The following is a 23,317-nucleotide window of genomic DNA, read 5'->3' as shown; positions in this document are numbered from 1 at the left end:
TTTAAGCGGTTATTATTCATAGGCTTTCATTCACTGTACCTATGGGCGTTAGAGGTCTTTAGCTTTCCAAGTTTCAAGATTTTTGTAAGGCGTTTTAGAATTGGTTTCCCCCCCGATTTGCAGGAAGATCTTGTGGAAAAGCAATAGGATTATTGCAACAAGCTATTACATATTTTGGCATTGTGAAGTTATCCTCCCTAGAGCAGGACAAATACTGTGTCTCATCCTACAGAGTCCTCTCATTCCTCTGGGCCTTTTCTCCTCCCAGGTGATCCTCCCGCAGAACACCAACCCCAAGGTCAAGTTTGGAAAGCATCTGCCTTTCCCTGGCCATCTGGGGGGAGACTTGAGGCAGATAATTAGTGAGGAATCTGGAGGATTGATCACAACGTGCAGTGGGAAGCAGCATGACAAGAAGCCACCGAGCTGACGAGGAGGTGTGCTCCAATTCAGCACAAGGCATGTTGGTTAGAGAGAATCCGCGGAAGATCCACGCAGATGTCAGAGCTTCAGAAGACTGATGTGCAGCTCACTGAAGGTACACAGAATCAGAGGAGAGAGTGGGCAGGACACCAGAGGTCCACCGCAAGAAGGAGCTGCTGAAGAAAGCTAGTGAGTTGTACAAATGCAAATGCTGACCCCTGGGCGCTCGACATCAGTAACTAGTTAAAACCTAATGGTTTTGAATACCGAATATTTAATGAGATGGAGCAGAACTCGCAAGAGCTTAAGTTCCCCCAATACGGGACTACAATTGGGGAAAGCATATAACCAGCATTACCAACTGCCAAGAGTCAGTGAGAAAACCACAATAAAACAAAAAAGGCATAAATCCGGTTTTAGGAAATATACACTGGGGAAAGCTTATATCCTGCATTTCCAACAGCCAAGAGACTGTGAAACCACACAGAGGTGACAAGGGCGCAACTCTCCCTTTTTGGGATATCAAATGGGGGAAATGTGTAACCCAAACTGCCAACAGTCAAGAAATCATAATAAAAGGCTGTTATTGTTCAGCCTTCCTTCAAGAGACATTAGTGTGTGGAATATTGGAATCAATATTGCCACCAAGTTTGATTGTAGTTGTAGGAGTTTTCTTCCTGGCATGCAAGTACACCAGGAAAAGAATCATAGTAGTTAGTCCTGGCAGGCGACTATAACAGGCAAGAAGAAGATGGTTTGATGAAGTATACTTGTGGCAAAATGTTGTGGTGGAAAGACCTTTGTTGAATCAAAGAACTAGTTAACCTAGTTCATTTGAAGAAGGTATGATATGCTAATAACTGTTGAACATTTTGATAAGAAAAATTGCTTTGGTTTTGAACTTGTGTTATGAAAGAAAGACATTCACCTTTCCAAAAAAGGATACTATGTAAAACACTAGTTGTTTTGAATTGTGAACAAACATTTGATAAAAAGATATTTGCTGTGTCCAGGGGAAAGACACAGTTGATGGAAAAGATGTCTTGTGATACCTTGAACACAACTTTGTTGAATCAGAACTTTGATCAAAGTATTCCTGAATTGATCCAGGGGAAGGGAGCCCAACCCTGGTCACATGGAGTACTTTCAAAAACCTTTAAGATTGAACTGATAAACTGATTTGTTGAACTAAAGATAGCCATACTTTCTTGTATAATTTTGTTGTGTGTATTAGTGTGAGCGTCAGAGACCTTTTGGACACTAGGTCACTTTTCTTTAGTTTTAGTTTGCTAGGCAGGGATCTCTTTGTTAGGATCGGGAGTGATAGGTGTTTATCCCACCCTTTTCATTTAATAAATGGCAAACCTTGAGAAAACGTTACCTTTGTGTACATCTGGCATTTCTGACCCCTCACACAGGATTTCTATGCTCATGCTTCTCGACCTCTTGGCAACATTCAACCTAGTCGCTCAATCTCTGCTGCTCGAGAGGCTAGACGAGATTGCTAATTGTGTCTAGTCTGCTACAACTTGGATGAGCTCCTTTCTTGGCCTGCGGACTGCGATGGTGTCTGTTGGCGGTTTTAAAGCACCACCGGAGTTACTGTCTTGTGGTGTACCTCCGGGTGCCTGCTTCTCCCCACACTCTTTAATATATATACCTGCACACGTTCTGATTTGCTGGACAGTGTTCAGATTTAAATACACTGACGACACCCAGCTAGTTTTTGAGTTGACTGGGAATTACAATCTGGACACCTTTAACCTCAACATATAGGCTTATCCAAGCTTGGATGGCCACCAATCCCCTTGCTCTCAATAACAAAAAAACAGAGCTGATAATAGTGGGCTCTGCTCAAGGCCTGAAAACAGTGGATGTAAATTACAGTCAGTTCAAAATCGCTGACTGTCTTATCCCAGTTCTTTCAACTATGAAAACATTGGGAGTCCAGCTTGATTCATCCCTTACAATGAAAAAACATGTTGCACACGTTAAATCCTTTTGTGCTTAAACCACCAAATTCATTAGTCAAATTAAGCCTTATTTGGCAAGGCCAATCTGTCATCTGTGGCACATGCTCTGATCAATTCTAAAATTGAATATTGCAACAGTTTATTGGTTGGGCACTTCAAAAGCCATCCTGAAAATCCTACAGGTTGCTCAAAATGGAGCGGTGAGAGCTGTGTGTGGTCTGGGCAGGACTGACCATATAACCAAGGGCAGAAAAAAAGTCTTCACTGGCTACCTTTCCATCATCGAATACCATACATTAGTCTTTCCCTCACCCACAAATGCCTTGTAGGTAAAGCACCAGGCTACCTGTTGAATCGGTTACACAAGGCCCTGGCTACGAGAACTCTAAGATCCAATAGCAGCAAACTCCTCCTCCCTCGATTCAACTGTAAAGCTCTGGAGGTACAAGATTTGATGCTTGTGGCCGATTTGTGGAATTCTTTGCCATCCAACATACGTGCCATTTCGTGCTCCTTTAGCTTTAAGAAGGCTATAAAACCCCACTTTTTTAACTCCAAGGATTAATGCGTTTCCCTCTGCCATATGATTTCCTGGGACTCTGACTTTTGCTCTTTTCTCCTTCTGCTTGTTTGTCTTCTGTGCGCACACTGGAGGCCTACGGGCGTGTTGCGCGTTAAAAGCAATAAATCATAAAAATAAAAATAATGCCAGCTAGAGATCCACGGGGGGCATTTTACGGTGTTAGACATACATTGTCGACATTGTCCCTTTTGTAGCAGATTTGGCAACCAAAATCAGGTTTACAGGTTTTAGTGAAGAAATTGGCTTGGAACTTTCAAAAAGTGAAGCCCCATTGCAGCAGGTGCACAGGGGTGTCTTATAAGTGGATGTTGGTAGTTTAATACTCCACCCAATGGCAGGCAGAGCCAACTGGGTAAAACCACACCAACACTAGTTTATAAAACAAAGCGCTATCATGGAAAAATCGGTGACTAGCTCTCCTAAAATTTTGTAAAATCTGGAAGATTACCCTTAACAGATGGAAATCCCTAACAGAACCCAAGTTAACCTCCTCTGTGCTCTTACCCTCTGGCATGGAGCATTGGATGGCAGCTATAGTTATTAGTTTTCTTCTCTCATAAAATGCCTCATACACTGAAGCAAGAGAGAGCGCTTGGACTTTATACAATTTCCCTTTCCCTTGGGGAAGTTGGGAACATAGCAGATGTTAGAAAACTGCTGTGAGTTTGGCAGTCTCATGGATCTGCCAGGGCCAGTAGCTTCCGTGGAATTGTATTTCCTGGGACCTTACAGGTTATTTTTTGTGTAACTGTACCTTGGGACCAGCCCTCAACCCGCCTAATAGTAAAATCAGACTGTTTTCTCAGGTTGTGATTGTAAGACTTTGCACAAACTTGGAGTACACCCTGTGTGCACATGAGGGTTGGGTCTGCTGGAGCTCCTCACAAAAGGGCTTCAGGAAATCCTGCTTAATAGTTGTGCGGGTTACATGTAAGTAAACTATTAGAGCAAGTATTTTTTGTGTTATGAGGGTGTGACCAACAGTTTTTCATGGCTCATACTCATTCTACCCTGCTCGTAATAGAAGAAAATATTTTAGCATTGGTATTCAAGGCCAGGTAGAATTTAGCACCCCCCATGGGAGAAGCAAATAGTTTCCTACATTATATATAACTCTTGCGAATATATTATATTATGTTTAAGTGTAGGTAAGCATAAATACTAGTGACATACTTGCTAAAGGGCAGTGCAGAGGGCAATACTTAGACCAGCAGCAGAGCACTCAAGCACTTTAGTGCTCAAAGAGGCTTATAGATGCCGATATTAGCTTTGTAGCATAAACTATATATAACAATGGAGCGCTCGTAATGCCTCAGACAAAGAGAAGTGTGTTAAGAGTTAGCATTCATTCATGTTTAACCATAAAACACAGCAAGGTGCTAAGCAGCTTGACCATACCATATCAGGCATACATGGCATATGTAGCGTAGCAGGATTAAGCAGTTCAGTTCATGTACACTTATAGCAGTTACAAGCAGGCCATGGAAGCAATTCCCACTCAAGGTTCTACACGCTGGGAATGTTGGATAGATGTATTCTCTCTGAGCTGTGTGAAGAATCCTACAGATCCCACACTGAAACCCTGCCTAAAGTCTCCTCCCAGGTGGCCAGGGAAAGGCAGACGCTTCCAGATCCTGATCTTGGGGGTGGTATACTGCGCAAGGATCACCTGGGAGGAGACAAGGCCCAGGGTGGTGAGAAGATCCTGTGGGAAGAAACACAGTATTTGTCCTTTGACAAGGAAAACATGTCCAAGTTACCAAAACAGGCAATGTCTTATTGTCATTATAATGTCCCTGGCCCACATATAAAATCTGGGGTTTTGGACACAAGTATCAGAAAATCTGAGAAAAGATCCATTAAAGTATTTCAGGATAAACATCCTCCATACTCAAAAAGATATAATATAAAGGAATTTAGAAATATTGCCTTGAATACATTGACTTCCCCTGTAACACCAAATTCTAAATATTACATTTTTAAGGACCTTAAGGGAAGAATAACTACCCTTAAAGTCAAGCAAACACCAAAATGAATTAACTTTGTTTTTGGGAGCTACATGTTCCATAATCTCATGAGTACTGGTACGAGGAAGAGGGCTGAAGAAGCATATTGCAGTAGTAGTCAGGCAATTAAGCCTAACAGCCCACACCTGAAAGAACCTGGGTGGCATAAAAGAACCCCTCAGGTGTAGGAAATAGGAAGGAGCTGGAACTGTGACTAGAGTGTGTGCAGTAGTAGCAGAAGGAAGAAGGCACAGGGCTGGCAAACCAAGCAGAAGTGGGAGAACCAGCGGGACGTCAGAAGTGAATGCAACAGATTTCACCTGCTTGTTCTGAGAGGGTCCTGTTCTCCCAAACTCTGAAGTGCAGAGGCTCAGCAGCGGAAGATGTGCAGAAAGGCTGTCTTTCCCCATGTGAGCCTGATTGCCATGGTTGCTGGGCAGGAGGCGTGTCTGAGACCAAGGCGAGGAGTTGTGTGCGAGTCGCAGGTTTCAGGAGCGAGAAGGACTCCTTGATCGAGTGGCCAAACCAGAGAAACCGGGGCAGAGTAAGGGTGTGGGTCCCTGTGAACCCAGAAGCAGTTGAAGTTGTGCCAGAAGTCATGGAACTCGAGCAACCCGCAGAACAAGGATTATAGAAGTTATTGAGGGAAACCTGACACTCCTACTCGCACTTCTGGCAACAGTATACAGTCTATCCTTCACTCCCATAGGAGCAGAAACAAGCAGAAGTTGTTTGATGCATTTTCTAACATGGGAACAATGGAAAGGACCACTCGGGTGTGAATGGAAAGGTTTCTTTTGCTTGCGTAGAAGCTGAAAGCTACCGAAACACCATTGTTAAACCCTTACAGCCTTTAAACTTCATGAAGGAGTGGTTGCATGTACCCAATTTTGTTTCCCAAACCAAGAGTGAACCTTCTGGTCGCGTGTCTCTCATTAAGCAGAACTATCGTTGTGAAACACCATTGTTAAACACTTAAAACCTTTAAACCTCATGAAGAAGTGGTGGTGTGTGCCTAATTTCGTTTCAAAAGTGAGGAGTGAACTTTACCTCTTTATTGAAACAAACAATCATTGTTCCTAAAAGAAAACAAATGTTTAATTATATATGTGCAGTTGGAGAGAGCGCACGCATTGCCCAAGCCAAGAGTATTTCCCTACTGAGAGTCAAGCAGTCCTTTCTCAAAGCCAGAAACTGTTCTAATAGTTATTATAAGCCCAATAGAAGATGAAACTTGCCTAAGACACATGTGAGCAAGCATTACCAAAAGCCAAAAGGGTCTCACCAAGACCTCTGGGTAATTGCGTGGCTGACATTGGCAAAGAGGTGAAGGCAAAGGTGGGGAAGGGAAACTTTGCTGCTTCTATATAATACTGAAGTTGTCATAATTTTAGGCAGACAAGAGAGGCAAAGAGGCTGCCCCTTTTGAAGAGATATTCAGAGGAAGAGTGCCTTGCCTATTTTAAGGTGTTGCAGTCCCTTGAAGTGAATATTTTTCAAACCGGTCTTTGAAATACAAAGTACTGATGCTGTGGTGGTATATTTGCATTGTCGGTGGATGCAAGAATTCAGTAGTTCAAGTGCAGTGGAATGGTATGGGGCCATGGAGAATGGTCTCATAGTAAACAGTGGTAGAAGTGAAGTTGTGGAGGCAGAAGCTGCAGAACTGAGAGGTCATCCTTACAAGTACACCTACTCTGCTTTCTAACCTGAATAGAAAAATAATCATTGTTAACCAAGAATTTTGTTCCATTAACAGAAAGTTGTATTTCTTTTTGAACTGTGTCAAGACTTCTTGGATAAACGAAAGTGGTCAAAGAGCATCCTGGGTGAGAAAAGCATTGATGCTATTCTTAGGCAGTGGAAGGTCTTTATTCCACCAGAAGAAGAACTTTTGTTACCGTTAAAATTGTGATTAACAATTGTTTACCTTGATATTGACTTTTCAAAAACTTATCTTACTACCTATGCAGATTTTACTTACATTATTTTTGTTGTGCATTGTAGAGGAATACAACTTCAATCCTGGTATAGGGAGTTTACCCAGGTTGCTAAAAGGTTATACATTTATTGTGAATGTCATTGTTGATGCTAACTGAATTGTCATATATTTTCTTTTGAATTTGATGTTTAGTGTGAGGGCCAGAACTCCTGTGTTAGAATGTTTTCCCTTAGTTTTGGTAGCTAAGGAAAACCACATTAGGGCAAGTGAGGCATTTTGAACAAATATCAAACAGTTGTCCGCTTTGCTGACCCCTCACAGCTGTTGCTGATCATTCGGCTTCAGGAGTTTGCTAGGGAATCCTACTGATAAACAAACGAGTATATGAGTGGTACCAACAAAAATTGTTTACCATGGTCCTGAAATATATGGGAGGAGCTTAGAAGCAGGAAGCTGGGGGATTTATTTGACAGTGGGCGCTTTTAGGTAAGAAAAGGATTTCCAAAGTGGGGAACACAATAAATATACTGGCAGCCCACATACCCAGGGTACTGCTGATGACTATGCCAGACAGGGCTGGGGGTTGTGAGCTCTGAGCCTCACCAAAATGTCCTGATTACATTGATTCGTTGCAATACAAGTTAAATGTTGATGTTGAATTTGCTTGACTGAACTGTGTACATTTCTAGTCCTGGTCCTGTGGCAATATGCTTTGCTTTGCTTCATGAATTAGATGCTCATGTTGAATTAGATGCTTATGTTGATTCATTGAATTATGCATATTGGTTTGTTTCAGAAGTAATAGAAATGGTTTGAGAATCTTTAGAAGTGATATGCCTTTCCTTACAGAACAATGGGGAAAAGGGCTGTAGTACTCAGAAAGGGAAGTTGCCTATTTTAGGGTAGTAACGTGGTACAATTGATGATACCAAAAGGTTTTGCTAGAGAATTGATTTGAGACCCATTGTGATGTTGCAATATTGAGTAATATTGGTTTTTGATGAAACAAACATCTACAATCATACCAAAAGAAACACAATATCAGTAATTATCTTGATCATTGAAGAGGTAACACTTCATCCCTCAGCCTTCATGGGAGTTGCTTTTGTGATCGCAGCGCACTCCGACAGCATTTACCCCTGGGCAAATGTCTGAAAAGTATCTTACCGTCAGGGTCTGTGTTCTTGTTAGTGTTAGTTTCATCTGTGTTGGACTCATGCTGCAAACCAAACAGTCTCACTTCATCTGTCTCATCATCCTCAGGTGTGACCAGCTTCATCAGGCTCTGGTTACACACATTGGCCACCTCTTTGATGCCTATAAAAGATGTGTTAAGGGCCATTTTCTTTCGAAGCTTTATTCATCAGGACATGCTTCTGGTCATCAATCAACAAGACAACAGATCATTAACCAACAATTTCAAACAACAGTAACAATACAGGGCCACCAGTGCCTGTGCAAACAGCGTGTCTCAGTAACAGCACTGAATTCAGACTAACTCAAAGTGCCAAAGAGTCTGCGGTTTAGAGAGCCAGGTCGCATAGAAGGATTGGTAGGAGTAAGGATTGCTGTTATTTTCTCCAGTGCTACACTGTCCACACTCTGACCCACCATTGCCCTATTATCGGGCTTTCAGCCAATTTCCATGAGAAAGCTAGGGTTAGTCTAGCGGCTATTAATAGTTGCGATATCACCCATGCTGTCTAGCCTCGCGGTGGGTATCTGGCATGCATCGCTGAATCCCCCAGGAGGATTACTCTCGGATCAAGTGGGAGGGCGATACCTTTAAGGTCTCTAATGTGTGAGAGGGTCTCCTTCCAGTGCAGTTGAGAGAAAGGGCAAGACCACCATATGTGTCACAATGTTCCTCTCTCCCCACACCCCCTCCAATATCTATCTGGGATCCAAGAGTTCATTTCATGCAGCCGGCTAGGTGACATGTAGCACCTGCATAAAATCTTGTACCCACATTCCTTCATTGCTGTGCATCATGATGCTTTGTGAGCTCTTTCCAAATAGATGACCATGATTCCGGCTGAATATCGACTCCCAGTTCAGTCTGCCATTTCAACCTATAGGGCGAGGTATCAGAGTCTTAAGTCGGGTCAGTAAGCCTATAAAAAGTGGTTGTTCGTTTTGAGTTAAGGCCATCTACTAGTGTCAGCTCAGCCCCTTTAGGTTCTCTTGTCCCTCTATCCCCAACATCCGTATTCATGACCCAGTGGTGGATTTGGCTATATCGAAAACTTTCCCCTTCATCAACTGCAAATCTAGTCTTGCACGCTACAAAGGTCAGAAGAAATGAGCCCTCATACATGTGGCCCAGGCGCAGTTTCCCCATGGACTCCCAATTTGAGAAGGATCAGCTTGCTGACCTCGGGTTAAATTCCGGGTTCCTCGGACTCAGTTTGTGGGCCCAAACCGACCGGAACTCCCAGAATCCGAAGCTCGATGTCCCAATACACCAAGGTAGCCTTGGTTGCGTTTTAGCAGTTTGCCTACATCCTCACAGAACCTTGGGGTGAAAAACAGAGTATCGGACAGAGGTAACATTGTGAGTCCTTGTTCCAAGGCCACCCACTTCTTTCTAGTTCCCGCTCCCCAGTCACATATGGGATCGATTTGGGCGGCCGCGAGATCTCACTTAAGTGAGGGAATGCCCAATTCCCCTTGCCAGGATGAGCGCAACAACACCCTCCTTCCCACCAGGGCACTCTTCCCATCACAAATAAACTTCAACAGCTTTTGCTGTAGTTGGGCAATGGATTTTGCTGGAACAATGACCAGGAGGGCATGAAACATGCATAGTAGTTTAGGGATGAAAGACATCTTAACGACGACCACCCTTCCCAGCCAAGAGATTTGCTGGTGTTCCCACCTTCCAAGATCCTCCTTGCATTCAGGATATTTGCCTTATATAACGTGTCGGGCAGCAAAGTTAAATAAACTACAAAGTATTTGATCTTGTCCTCAACCCATCTAAGAGACAAAGAGGGGAGTGTGTCCTCCAGCACATCATCCGGGCTCCACATCGATTTCCCATAATTAATTGTGAATCCAGAGCAAGTGTCAAACTGTTTAATAACCTCTAAGACTCGGGGGACTAACTGCGCTGGTTCAGCTAAGTGTAAAATAACACCATTGGCATACAGCCGATCTTGTGTTGCTCTGTCCCTGATAATTCCCGAGATGCCCCAGTGTTCCTGCACTGACTGAGTATGAGGCTCCATGGCTAGAGCAAAAAGCAGTGGGGACAGAGGGCACCCCTGTCTGGTACCCCTGTTAATTCTAATGGGACCCGTATATTTCTTATTTACCCTCACCCGTGTGGAAGGAGCTAAAAAGCTGGAAAATACTGTGAGAAACCCGAAGGTGCTTCACTTGATAATTCTACGGGGATCTGTCGTCCAGGTGGCATGGACACAGCCATTGCTATTGGATCCAGTTCCCGGGGGTGGACCAGTGAGGGAGGATCACCTGGGCGAGGGGTCTTCGGGGAGTGGAGGTGGGATACCAAGGATTGAGACGTGGTATCCCATTCCCTGTAACACCTTTCCCCATCCTACCCTGTAGGCTATTTAGAAGCTTTACCCCCCCCACACCCCGCCCCACTTTTCCCACACAAACACTTTTAGACGGTAACAGACAACGGACTAACACCAGAGCCATTTACCTGACATGTCCCAACACACGAGTCAGGCAGAGTCAGGCAATTGACAGTAAGCACGCACACCTGACGGCCCTTTACCTTCCCCAACAGCAGAGCACAAAAGCATTCTTTGAGCAAAGGCGAACGTACGAGGAAACAGCTACACCAAACCGGCAGTTCAAACCGAGAAGAAAGGCGGCGAGACCTGGAAGGACGACGGAGGGGGGGGGGGAGGGGGGGATTACTTGTCTTTTACCACTCAAACCCATTAAGCCTCCAAAAGGAAAATTGTAAGAGGAAAATGGTAAAACCGGGAGTTGCAACTGGCGTGCAGAACAGCAGATGTCACCAGTACATAGGGGCCTCCTGCATTGATAACGCAGGCAGAGAAGCAAGTTGGCTACCGTGGTACTATCCTTGACTCCAGAGATCAAAGAAGCCAACGGCTTCAGCACAGCCGGTGAGTCAGAGGACGCTGATAGAAGACCAAACTGTGTTGAGTTCAAGGTTGCAAGTGGCAACATTTTGAATGCAAAGAATATGAAATAGGAAGAACTTGTATGTGTGTGCGTTTGAACTTTAAAGAAGGTCCAATTGAGGTGCAGGTGCAAAGGGATCCGGCGCCACATGGTCACTCTTTCGAAAGACTCTGACCGAGACCTGTTTTGAAACTACAAGAACCAGAAGACCCTAAAAAGGGGTGGCAATCGGAGTCAGAGTGGTCCTACAAGGGTCACATCAAATCCCTTGTACAATCGAAAGTCTCTGACCCGTTGCCAGAAGAAAGCAGAAGAAAGCTATGGGAAGGGAACCCAGCTTTCAGATAAGATTGTGAACTGTGGATTGAGGCAAGTGTGAACCCGACAGAGGGATGCCGAATGAAAGCTAGGAGAAGGAAACCTTGGCTTTCTGATTAAGATGAGCAACTCATGAACTGTGTTAAAAGGTACATGAACTGTGTTAAAGAAAGGCCATAGTGAACCCGACAGATGGAGGCCCAAGTTGATAGGTTGAGACAAAACAAAGTAAACTGTGAACAGTATGTTAAAGCGTCTATATGAACCCAATGGAGGATGCCAACGGTAGAGTCAACGAGAGTGAATCCCGTACTGTGATAAAGCAAGTTGAACTGTGTATCAGACAAGAGTGAACCCAGACGAGGGTTGCCCACAAGGAGAAGTTGTTCAAAGGGACATTAAAAATCTAGAAAATTGCAAGCTGCAAGGCCGTAGTAAACCCGACGGAGGGAGGCCCTCATTGCAGGGAGGATCTGAGACCAGCAGAGGGAAATACTAGGGGTGAAAAGCAATCGCTCATGTGCAAAACCACAGAAGGAACTTTTGTTTGTTTGTTCGTTTGTCGTTGTGAATCAGCAGGCCTTCTAAGGCAAGAGACTGTCAGGAAAGAGACTTAGCCTCAGAAGGTTTTGATAACGTTGAACTGGAACTGTGAACCTCGTGCTGACGAGGCCCAGGAGTGTGCTGTGCTCAGAAAGTCCTGCTTTGTCCCGTGCTTAAAACATGGGGAAGGAAGACCCAGCCATACCATCCTGCCTTTTCATTTTGTGAACACTTCTTTCTTTTCTGGTGAACATTATCCCACACTCTTTTTGTAATTTAGCAGTAAGGATTGGCAATATTTTCTTTTTAGTATAGGCCCTTATTATTTGACAAGACGCTACTTGGACTGCCTTATTATTTTATGATGGTCGTAGCTTGCTCCCATCTTAGATTTAGGTTTAGATGAGGCATTTATCTTACCCATTAAAAAAAGTTCTACAAACACCTTTGAACTGCGATCACTTGCGTCTGTCTTTATTGTTGCCACCATGAGTTCCTTACAATACCCATTTGCAAAATTGTGGGCCAAAGCCATAGTTACCCAGGACCTCTCTCACATAAGGCCAAGCCAAACTGTCAAAGGCCTTATTCACGTCTAGGGAGAGCACCACACGTTCTGCTTAGTACAAGCTCCCAAGTCAATCAGATTCAGTGCCTGTCTGACATTGTCAAAGGCTGACCGCCTTTTTATAAAACCTGTCTGGTCCTCGTTAATTAACTTTGGCAGAATCTCTGCTTGTCTAGTGGCCAGAGTATTTGTATAGATCTTCACATTGCAGTTAAGTAATGCGATAGGCCTATAGGACGTGCACCCAGTCTGGTCTTTTCCCCGGTTTCAAAATAAGTGACGTCCAGGATTCCCCCATTGTGCCCGACACCCACCCACATGTACCAAAGGAGTTAAATAGCTTCACTATCTGAGGAATTAATTGAGCTTGAAAGCATTTGTAGAAAACATTAGGGTACCCATCAGGGCCCGGGGCTTTATTACTGGACAGGGTTTTGATAACAGCATCGACTTCCAAGGCAGTAATCCGGCTCTCCAGTGCAAACTTGTCTGCCTCTGACAATTTGGGAAGTCAGAGTTTACTCAAGAGAGTACCTAGTAGCCTAGAACCACCCCATCCCAGGATTTCAGAGTAATATGATTCAATTATCTAGACTTTGTCCCTTTCCTCCCAGCAAAGAATCCCTTTCTGGTTCTGCAGGGCTCGTATTCTGTTGCGTGTTTCTGCTAGTCTCAATTTGGCCACTAGGTATTTGTTTGCCTTGTCCCCTCTGGTGTAGTAATATTGCTTGATATGCAGTAGGGAAATAGCTGCTGAATTCGCCGGGAGGGCCTCTATCTTTGCTCGCGCAACCCTAATAGATCTACGAAATCTAATCGTGTTCCTCCGCTTATGTTCCTTTTCCCTGTCCCTAAGCTCAATCTCCAGCGTTTCTCTAACAAGGGCCTTAGCTCGGTCAGGGCTGGCATTTTCCTTAAAAGTTCCCCCAATCCACTGCTTTACCCACATCCGACAAGGCCCCTTTCAAGCTCCCCAGTGTCATTCTTTTCGATCGTCTCACCCATTTCCCACTTTTACCACCGGATCTCTCAGGTCTGCATTGTTTAACTGCCATGTGGCACACTATGAGGTGGGATACAATAGGTTCCTGTAGGGTGAATGTTACTGGAACGTGGTCAGTGTGCTACGTGGACTATTTCCACAGCCTCTGTATAATTTACGAGGGATTTGGAGGTCATAATCGTATCTATTCTAGAGAAAGATTTGTGTACTGGCGAGATGAACGTGAAGTCCCGCTCTTCCTCATGGTGAAAACGCCACGCTTCAATCAGATCCAGTTCCCATAACATGCTTGTGATTGCCCAAACATTTCAGAGATCTGCTTGGGAAGCTGGAGAAGTCTTATCCATTAGCGGGTTGATCACAAAGTTGAAGTCCCCACCTCTAATCAGCGCCCCCTCTTTAAACCCCAGAATAATCAGCACCAGATCCCTGACAAATTGATCCTGGTTATCGTTCGGGCCAAACAATCCCAATACCATCAAAGGGAATCCCTCTAACAAGCCCTCTATTGCTAGGTATCTCCCCTCAGAGTCTATTTTAACTGCTCTCACTTTAAATGGAACACCTCTTCTCAACAGAATGGTCACTCCCTTCCTTTTAAACCCTGCGCTACTGAATTACTCTTGTGGGAAACCCCTTGCATTTAAGTCTCTTCTAGTCTTGGGGAAGTCGGTCTCTTGTAAAAATCGCCAACCCAGAATTCCCAGACGTCCCAAGATTGTTTTGTGATTCAAGGCCCCAAACATTCTGTACCCACCCGCAGTGTCAGTGTCGCCTTATTGAGTTGGCCCAAGCTAACTCAACCACTGAGACCCCTGGGACCAGCGGTGGGCCGAGCCCGTTAGCCCACCCCTTCCATTCCTTTTCCACTTGAGCACTAGTGTGTATCAAACTTGAACTGATCAACCTAACAACTTCCAAACCAACACAGAACAACCTTCTAAGGGTCTTTCAAAACCAGATTACAGGATGCTCCCACATGCAGGCATTTCCCATTCTCCTGGGGAGCACCCACCCGTCTCACCGCACCAAAATTCACCTCCCTATCTCTCAGCCGCTCCCCAGGACTCCCTACTCAACAACCTCAATAGCTTCTTCTCACACCTTACGTCATCTTACACAAGATCTAAACTCATGCAACATAACTTTGGATATTCCCTCCAAACTGCACAGAATTGTCATCCCACTCCCCGCACCACACTCCCCACCAAAGAGCAGACTGTAACAGAACCCTGATCCGGTGTATCAGATATCCAAGTCATGGCTCGCTGTCCTGGCACGCCTGTTTGGTCTATTTTTGCCTTTGCCAAGGGGTCCACAAAGCAGGGGTCTCTTCCTCCCCTGAGTCTGGGATGAGTCTATGTGATCTTCGTGACCTCCTCCATCGGAGCTGCTGCCTCTTCTTCCTTCGTTACCACATATTTTGCTTCCTTTGCCTCAAAGTGTAGCTTACATGGTAATCCCCACCTATAGGGGATGTGTATCTCACACAACCAGGCCATCACCACATTCAGTTTTTCACCTCTAAACAATGTGGCCTGCGAAAAGACCTGAAACAACTTCAGATCTGAATCTCTAAAGTGGATCGACTCTTGCTTCCGATCTTCTCTCATCACCTGTTCCTTCTGGCCGAAGAGCACGTCCGTACACAGGGTGTTTTTGATCTGAAACACAGTGTATAGCCTGTGTGTCTGGTCCAGGACCAACTCTTCGCCCTCCGGAAGATTTATTCTGGGCAAAGCAGGGCTTCAACATAGGCAGGCAGGTCTAGATCTTGGACCTGCTTAGGAATGCCTTGTATCCTGATATTATTTACTTGAGCGATTCTCTGCATCATCCTGCCCGACTGCCACCACCTTGAATCGCTGTTCTAGGGTGTCCATCCACTCCGACATCACTGCTTGCTCATGGGCCTGTTCCGCTACCAAAACTTCCAGCTCCACCAGTCGCGATTCAGCCCCGGAGGCACGTGCTTGTAAGTCCTTAACCGTTTCTACAAGCTTATCAATTCACCTCTGTATTTCAGCTCCACCAACAGTGCTTTAATGTCATTTTTCATGGCTGGTGTAAAAGCCCCCCCCCCCCCCAGCAGCATCGGTGAGGCTGGTGCGTGAATCTGAGCATTGACCTGTTATTTCTTGTGGGCCCTTCTTGAGCTGACAGCAAAGGCTGTTTCCCAAGGTTGCCGCACTTGATTTGCCTCCACCAGACGGCATCTCTTGCTGGACAAAGTGACAAGGCCACGCTGCACTCGTATCCCGTTATCGCCCTCAGTATGTCAAGCTTCCTACTAGCTAAGACCCCCTTACGGGGTCTCTATGTAGCTGAGGCTTGAGGATCATAAAGGGCTACTTCTTGACCCCGTCTCCTCGTGGATCTTTCTGGCGACACTGCTGAGTTCCCATCCAGCCTTTCAGATGGTGGTACTGCAACCTCTGTCTGCTCTGTGATGTTCACAGAGGGTTTCAGTCAAGGTGTCCCAGTGACCCTTGCTCCTAAATCCTACCATGAAGTTATGTCAATCACAGCATGCCTGCAAACCGCTGAACTTAAAGCCCTCAGCTCATTTGGCAGGTGCCAGGTCTACCGGTCCGAGGGTGGTGCTGCCTGCATATGGTGCCACTTCGTGGGGAAGACAAAAAGCCCAAAACAATGAAATATGGAGCTCAAGTAAATTTCACCTCCAGGGCCTCTGGGTTGAGAGATTCAGTCACTCAACTTTGCCCCCGCAGGGCTTGGGTTACAACACCTTCCTGCAGCAGTTCCCTTCTCTACACCTCATTGAGGTCTCCGGCCCGCCTCTGTTGAGCGTTCACGGCATGCCACTCACCGCGATGATTGATCCGGGGAGGAACCCAGTATCCGCACTTCAGCCGTACCGGGCCGCACTGCAAGCGCTTGCTGATGGGCAGGGGGTGGGAGGGACTGGGCAAGTCTCCAGTCCCCCAGGTATGCCAGGGCCTCCACAATGGTCGGGTCGGACTGATTCCTCTTTCCCGACTCGCGTGCCCGCTCCCTATAAGCCAGTTATCTCCTCCCCAGTGCACCGCTCAGTTAGTTCCTGCTGCGGGGAAGCAGCCACTGCTCCTACCGAGGCATTAGCCCCCACAGGGGTCCCCACTGGTTCTGCCACGGTCTGTGCGCTTGGCTTGTCCCTCCGATGAAGTCAGGGGAAGCGATTCACTTCTAGCATCCCCGCGGCACAGCACCATCTTGGCCATGCGGGTCACGGCACGGAGCAGAAATGTGATTCCAGGGATCTTTATACTGGATGCCATAAAAGCTAGTGAGTCTTCGGGTTCAAGGGAAGCTTGTCTACCCTTCTTCTCCATTGTGGCACAGAGGGGAGGGGTACTTGTAACAGAAAAAGGCCCGAAGCTCAAGAGCTCACAGCAGACACATCAGCTCTGTCCCCCACCATCAGATTGGCTTTCATTTGCCTTTGCCATCACATAGCCTTCCAAAAATGACAGCTTGGTGTGCATTAAGGCCACCATCATGGTATGGTCTTTTAAAGTTTCATTCAGTGCTACGTAAAGCTTGCTGAAAGGGGCCAGGGCAATGGTGACAGTCGACATTATTGCTAGCAAGTCTTTTTTATGAGGGGTTTCCTTATCCATTGTTTGTGAAATTTCACTCAAATCTCTGTTTAGAGGAGGCGTAATAAGGAGTAAACGGGGCTTCCTGTCATGATGCCTACCCCCAGGCATCCGGACCAAGCCCATCAGCCCCGGGAGCAGGCATCTAGACATTTAGTAAAACCTCAGCAGCCTCGGCTAGGGGCTATCTGGGTTCAGTCTTGGCGCCTTAGGCGCCAGGCTCATAGTCATTACTTACCTCAGGCAGACCATGCTGCAAATGACTCCAATCCAACATGAAGCCTGAAAGGGACTATTTTTCTACAGGGACTATTTTTTACTCAGGTGTAGTTCTAGGGACTTCTTACCTGGGACTACTTTTGAGGCTATTTAAACCACGCCCGACCAGCAACACTCTTCGCGTTATTCTGCATATAGCAGCGTAACGCTCAACGTGCCTGCAGCCTGCATCCAGTCTTCTGCCACTCCTGCCTCGAATCCGGAGCTCCTAAAACAAAGAGGAAAGAAAGGGACAAGGTTAGAAAACAAACTTATTTCTATTCCATACCTGATTCTGGATCCATCTCGTCTCCGGACCTGTAAAGAACATCATTTCTGCACGCGCCGCACCTCCAGCTGCAGCGCCGCGCCATACTCGCCAGTCTTCACAGCATCCTTCGGGTCGGCGCTGCCTCCATAATTTCTTCGCCGAACTTCGGCACCTAGGAGACAAAAGAAAACCACAAGGTGAGCCGAGGGAACCAACAAATCTAATTCTTATCACCATAGACTTACCTGACTTACCACCGGAGGCATCCTTTTGTGACTCTCCATATTTTCACGTGCCGCATCTGTAAAGAGAGACAAAACAACACGTTTTCCACATGCAACATTTACCGGACGGCGCAGGGTAATACAGACTCTTACCTGAGCGCCACCAGCTGCCACAAGAGCATCTTTTCACGAGCCAGCTGCAAGACAAGAAAGGAAGGGGGAACAAGAGTGAACATCGGACATATTGAACTCTATGAACTTAATACTTACTGGTCCTCACCAGGAACCTCAGAGTCAATACTCTCCGGAACTTAGAACTTCTGTTTCAGTTGTTTGCGAAAAACTGAGCATTGGGTTATCCATAGCTCTCCCAAGCCTTCAAACCAGTGAAGTAACTGGAATCGACGCGCCCCTGCAAATCCACGCAGGATGGAGAGCTCATCTTTCAAGTATATAAGGTGAGATTGCTGTGAGGGCGTTTCGGAGGTGATTAGTTGGGGAGGACTGTGGGGGTGCCATCACTTGAATCCACAAGTGGCTAAATCCATCTCTCCACTTGCAGGAGAATATTTCTACGGGTTAAGCAGACAAGATTAGGAGGGCAGATCCAGTCAGTCATCGCTGCATTACGCATCACGTGGGTGGAGACCGCAGCTGTCCGGGTCCAACCGACGCCCCTGTGGGAGCCAGGTGAGCGTAACACTTCCATGTAGACGCTTGATTGGTCTTATTCCGAGACAAACGGGACCTGTCTTCCTTTAATTATTTGGCAGAGTCACACAGACTTTCCTCACTTTCTTCCCTCACCTCCTCTGTTCTCCTAGGGGAGATTGGCCTCATTGTCCGCTCCTCTGCTTCCCGTTCAGACATTGGTACCTCTAACAGAGATTTGTCCAGTAATGAGTTATTACCACTCTCACTTATACCTTTGGCTGATCGGGGCATCACTGTCTTTCATCGGGGCAAGTTCAGGTGGCACAATGTTTTTAGATGGAACCTGCGGGGAGCCAAATATAATTGGTGCTGAGCTCCTGTTTTTACCTGACGTCTTGCCAAAATGCCACCTTACAGGCATTGACGTTTTGTCCGCCAGTCTAGGAAATTGGTCATTCACCCTCGGCAGTCTTCTTGGCGATTTTCTGTCTTTAGTCAAGCGCTGGTCAGACGTGTCTTCCAGACCTTCTGATCTCAGCATCCGAAAGTTCGCCTGGGGTATCACAGGTCACAACACTATCTTTATGCGTAGTTTCCACTGCTTATTTATTGCTGGGCGAGTTGGCAGGTTATGTATGGATGTATCCATATGAATATCAAAAAGAATCAGGATGTGAGATCATCATACAGTTTTGGACGCATTTATTTTAATCTCAAAACAATTTTTAGATATTTACATTACTTTCGATAAGCATCAAAGTGACACGGACAGGTTTGGTTAAAAATGGGGGGTACAACTGTGTACCAACCTCTGGAGTATTGAGGTAAAGTTCCCTAACAAAATGCACAAGTGGATACAATGGTTGGGTGAAACATAACTTGAGAAAGTGCTAGCCGAGGCTGCTACTCAGTCCAGGTATATCTAACAAACAGTGTACACAACACTATATACAAAAGGGGTTATACAGTTGTGTCACAGATCATCGACACTGTTGTGTTTCGGCCACAGGGGGCTTGATTTGAGCATGTTATTATGGTGGCCTTCATCTAGAGAGACGTGTAGAGTGGTTCTGTCCGTGGAAGTTAACGTCAACTGGGAGTTCTGTGGTGTAGCTGTGCTTAAGAGTCCCTCGTATCTGGATAAAGGACTGTAGTGTAATCAATACACTGTAGCTGGTTGACCAGGAGTGCCCGGATCAAGGACATGCCGTGACCGCAGCGAGATCCTGACAGACATCACGCCGATCTCAGACTTCGAAAGGCTAATAATAAGCCTAGTGCATCCTGAAATCCTTGATCCGGCCACTCCTGGTCAACAAGCTACAGTGTATTGATTACACTACAGTCCTTTATCCAGACAACACCCCTTTGAGTGATATTGGCAATGAGGATTTTGAATCCCAGAATGCAACACTTCTCCATTCAGTTAAACACTGGAATGGCCTCAGTATGGCTTTTCGGGGGGTGGGGGGGTTTGGTCCTTGGCACCTGGGGTCACTCTTCGACTGTGCCCCTCTTGACCAGAATTGCTAATCCCTCTTCGTTGCTATACTCATAATGCTTGCTCCCCATTGAAGAACTCTGCATTTTCCCTCAAGTTTGCTGTAGATCCCTCTCCTCCATTCTCCCTCTCACTCCATCCCTGTTACAGTTGGCCTCTCTTCGCTCAACTAAGAGACAGCTGTTTTGTCCATTTAGCAGGTGACACATACCAGAAGGAGTTGTTGGATGACTTTGTGAAATGCTTAAGAATGTTTTATTTAAACTAAAAGGAAACCACCAACTTTGCCCCATTTCCAAGAGGAAAGTTCCCTACCTATTAAACAAAAACTAAGGGTCCCTATCAAAACAAAAAGTCCTTGGTCCAAATCCTAGCTCCTAATTGGCCCCATCACTTCAGAAACAAAACAGAAAGGTGGAAACTGGGGCATGGTCTCGGGGTTGGACTTCTGCCTGATCCAATGCTGCAAGTCTATTTAAAAATTCAAGATAATAGTTCTAAAACAACTCTGGTCTTGTCTTCAGACATTGGTTTAACAAAACAAGTTTTGTGTGAACAAGACTCTGTCTCTCGGACACCCCAAAGTCTTGTGGCTCACTGGAAGACTTGTTTCTGATTTGGTATTAGCTATGGATACAATACTTATTCATTAAGGTTATTCAGCTTCTTGTAACCTTACCGGCTTCCCTGGCTTGAATGCAAATTCTTCTTCAATTCACTCTGCTTTGTACAGGATTCTTGGCCCTTTCCATACCTTGGTTTGTCATACGTTAGATGGCTTCTCCAACTTGGATGTTCAAACCTTTTCTTCAATTCATGTGATTCATACAGGAATCTTCCCCTGTTCGACATACTTGTATCTTTCGTTATCTTCAATTCTCATAAGTTACTTGGATTCACCAACTTGATATAGAGTGTTTCTCCATCTTCCTGCCCCTTCACATATAAGTTAGTTGGCTTCCCCAACTTGGATACCAAGAGTATTTCTCTCTTACTCTCACTTCATCATATTCATACTTTTCTTCTCCAGCCACTTATCAAATGTTTGTTCGCTCAGGATTCTCAGGCTCCCATGGCCTCGTAGGTTCTCTGATTCCAAGTTCAAATTATCCGTTCCTTCCCTCGTACAGCATCTCTTGACAGTAGGCTCGAAGAGCCTTGGAGATTCTCTCAATTCAAAGTTTTTGTAATCTCCTATCCCAGCCACATATCGGGTGTTAGCTTGTTTGGCTTCTCAGGCTCCTGTGCCCTTGTAGGTTCTCTCAACCTTGTTACACAATATCCGTTCCTCTCGATGATACTCTGTGGGAAGGTTTGCATCTCTCAAACTGTGTCACTTGACCGCAGACGTCCGTAGCATATGGAGATTGGGGATTAGTATCTTCCCTGGCGATCTGGACTCTGCATCGGTTGCCAGGCCCCTGGCCTAATGCTTTGCCCATGTGGTCATGCCACCAGAGGAAACAAGGACTTCCTCATCTACCCCTCTCCCTTTGACCTTAACTGCTTGGTCGAATAGGATGCCAACCTTCCAGCGTTTGGCTAGCCTTTTGTTTGCATCACCACCGGCTCTGCGGGTGGGCGTGGCTCCGCCAATCCACAAAGACTCTTCCGCAGAGGTGCGTCGTTGCGTGGGACTCAGTCTCCTCCCTGCGTAGGGGATGGCTCTCAGTTCACAGTTCTATTTGGGTTTAAATTGTCTGTCACAGTATAAAGGTGTGTGTTCTTCGTCAACAGCCTCTCCCAAACGAAAATCACCATTGTCTTGGGAAAAACAAAAAGAAGTGGTACTGTGTGATGGTGGTAAGTCTGCAATAACAATAGTTCTTTCTGCACTCATACCGCGTGACAGTGGTCTGGTCCAGGAAGTCTTGCTTGGACTGAGAAAATGTGTCCCACAAACGAGAGTTATTCCTGGAGAGGTTCTGTTTGCCCAAACCCTTAGGGAGGGTTTTGAGGACTATTCCTTCCTCGCTAGCCTCACAGTGTGTGGCCTCCTTGAGAGAAGGGATGAATTCAGCAGATTTGTCAAACAGGATACTCCCTCTCTACCATCGCTCACTGCTTCAGTCTTAGAATTCAGCAACTGTTCTGTATCACTCACTCAGCTTTGTGAGTGTCCTTCTTCCACTTCCTCTGGCCCTCACACAGGTCAATAGATTCAGGCTTGTTTTGGACGCTACCTCCTCCTACTGACAAGCCCATCTTTCGGTCTCTGCCCTTTTGATTCTGCAGCGATATTGTAAGGCTGATGTGATTGATGGTAATGATGGAAGAAGACTCTTCCTGTACTGGATGAAAAGGCATTTTGCGATAGATATCAATACATTTCATTGCCTAATTGTTCAAGGAAAACAAATCCTCTAAAGAGTTCAGGTATGCATCAACAGCTGAAAGGTAAAGTTTACAGAAATCGACAAGAAACCCTGAGCCAACTAAATAGGTGATGGAAGACATCACATCTTCCAAGGTTGCCAGAAGAGGCAAAATCATATTTTTAAGAGCCAAATAAAAGTCAAGCCACATGCTTCGGTACTGCTCGAGAGGACTATTTAGTTGCAGGAGTCATACTGGTCAGCTTCTCATCTGAAATGTTCAAAGTGCTTTGTTTAACTTTTAAGTACCAAGCCGCCAAGTTCTGTGATAACAAAAAGGTGGAGAATGCAAGATCTGGCAACTGAAGGAGTTCGATGAGAGGTGGAGGAAATTGTAAAAAAAAATCTGGAGAACCAGGGTGAGACCACCAGAATTAGGAAGGAGATGACAGATGGCCTGAATGTCCAAAGAGTGCTCAGAACCAGAGGAGTTAAAGAAATAGCATTAAGGACCTTGTTCAATCAATTTAAAAGAAAAGCATCTTCTACAGAGTTATGGCTAAGGGGCGATAGGACATGCATTTAGACATGATGCATTCTGGCAGACACCCCAATGTATTTGCAGAAAGCTTCAGAGCTGGAACATCTTGCGTGAAACTGGGTGCTGGAGAGCCCCTTTCGTGTAGAGGGTGGAGTGCATGTTTGTATTTATTGACAAACAGGTTGTCGTTTCAAACAGAAATAAGTTACAAAGTAAGGAAAAACGGAGAAAGGAGCCTTTCCTAGGGTAACGTGCCTTTACCTAAGAACAATGATTGAGTAATGTATCCTAGGAGGTGAAAAGTGGGAACATATACCAGGGGAAGTGACGGGAGGACATCCTATTTGTTTAACATTGACAGCCTGAGACAGTACTTACATATTTCATAGTGATCCTGAATGTAGGTGAGGTGGGTCAGGTGGTTACTTAGTATAGGAGGGTCAAACGGTTTGGTAGGCTCCTTCCAT

At 45.6% G+C, this 23,317-nt stretch overlaps 1 protein-coding gene across 4 annotated transcripts in view; it reads right to left on the bottom strand.

Moving 5' to 3' along the window:
- VAC14 (VAC14 component of PIKFYVE complex) overlaps window positions 1-23,317 on the bottom strand; it is a 1,997,670-nt gene that overhangs the window by 1,478,289 nt on the left and 496,064 nt on the right. For all 4 annotated transcript variants that reach the window (XM_069654807.1, XM_069654798.1, XM_069654816.1 and 1 more), the window contains exon 10: window positions 8,095-8,244. In XM_069654807.1, coding sequence (XP_069510908.1) covers window positions 8,095-8,244 — 150 coding nt within the window. The remainder of the gene's footprint in view (window positions 1-8,094; window positions 8,245-23,317) is intronic.

Source organism: Ambystoma mexicanum, chromosome 1p, assembly GCF_040938575.1.
Source record: "Ambystoma mexicanum isolate Mex_15411 chromosome 1p, UKY_AmexF1_1, whole genome shotgun sequence".
NCBI lineage: Eukaryota > Metazoa > Chordata > Amphibia > Caudata > Ambystomatidae > Ambystoma > Ambystoma mexicanum.
This window is presented reverse-complemented; position numbering and strand designations above follow the sequence as displayed.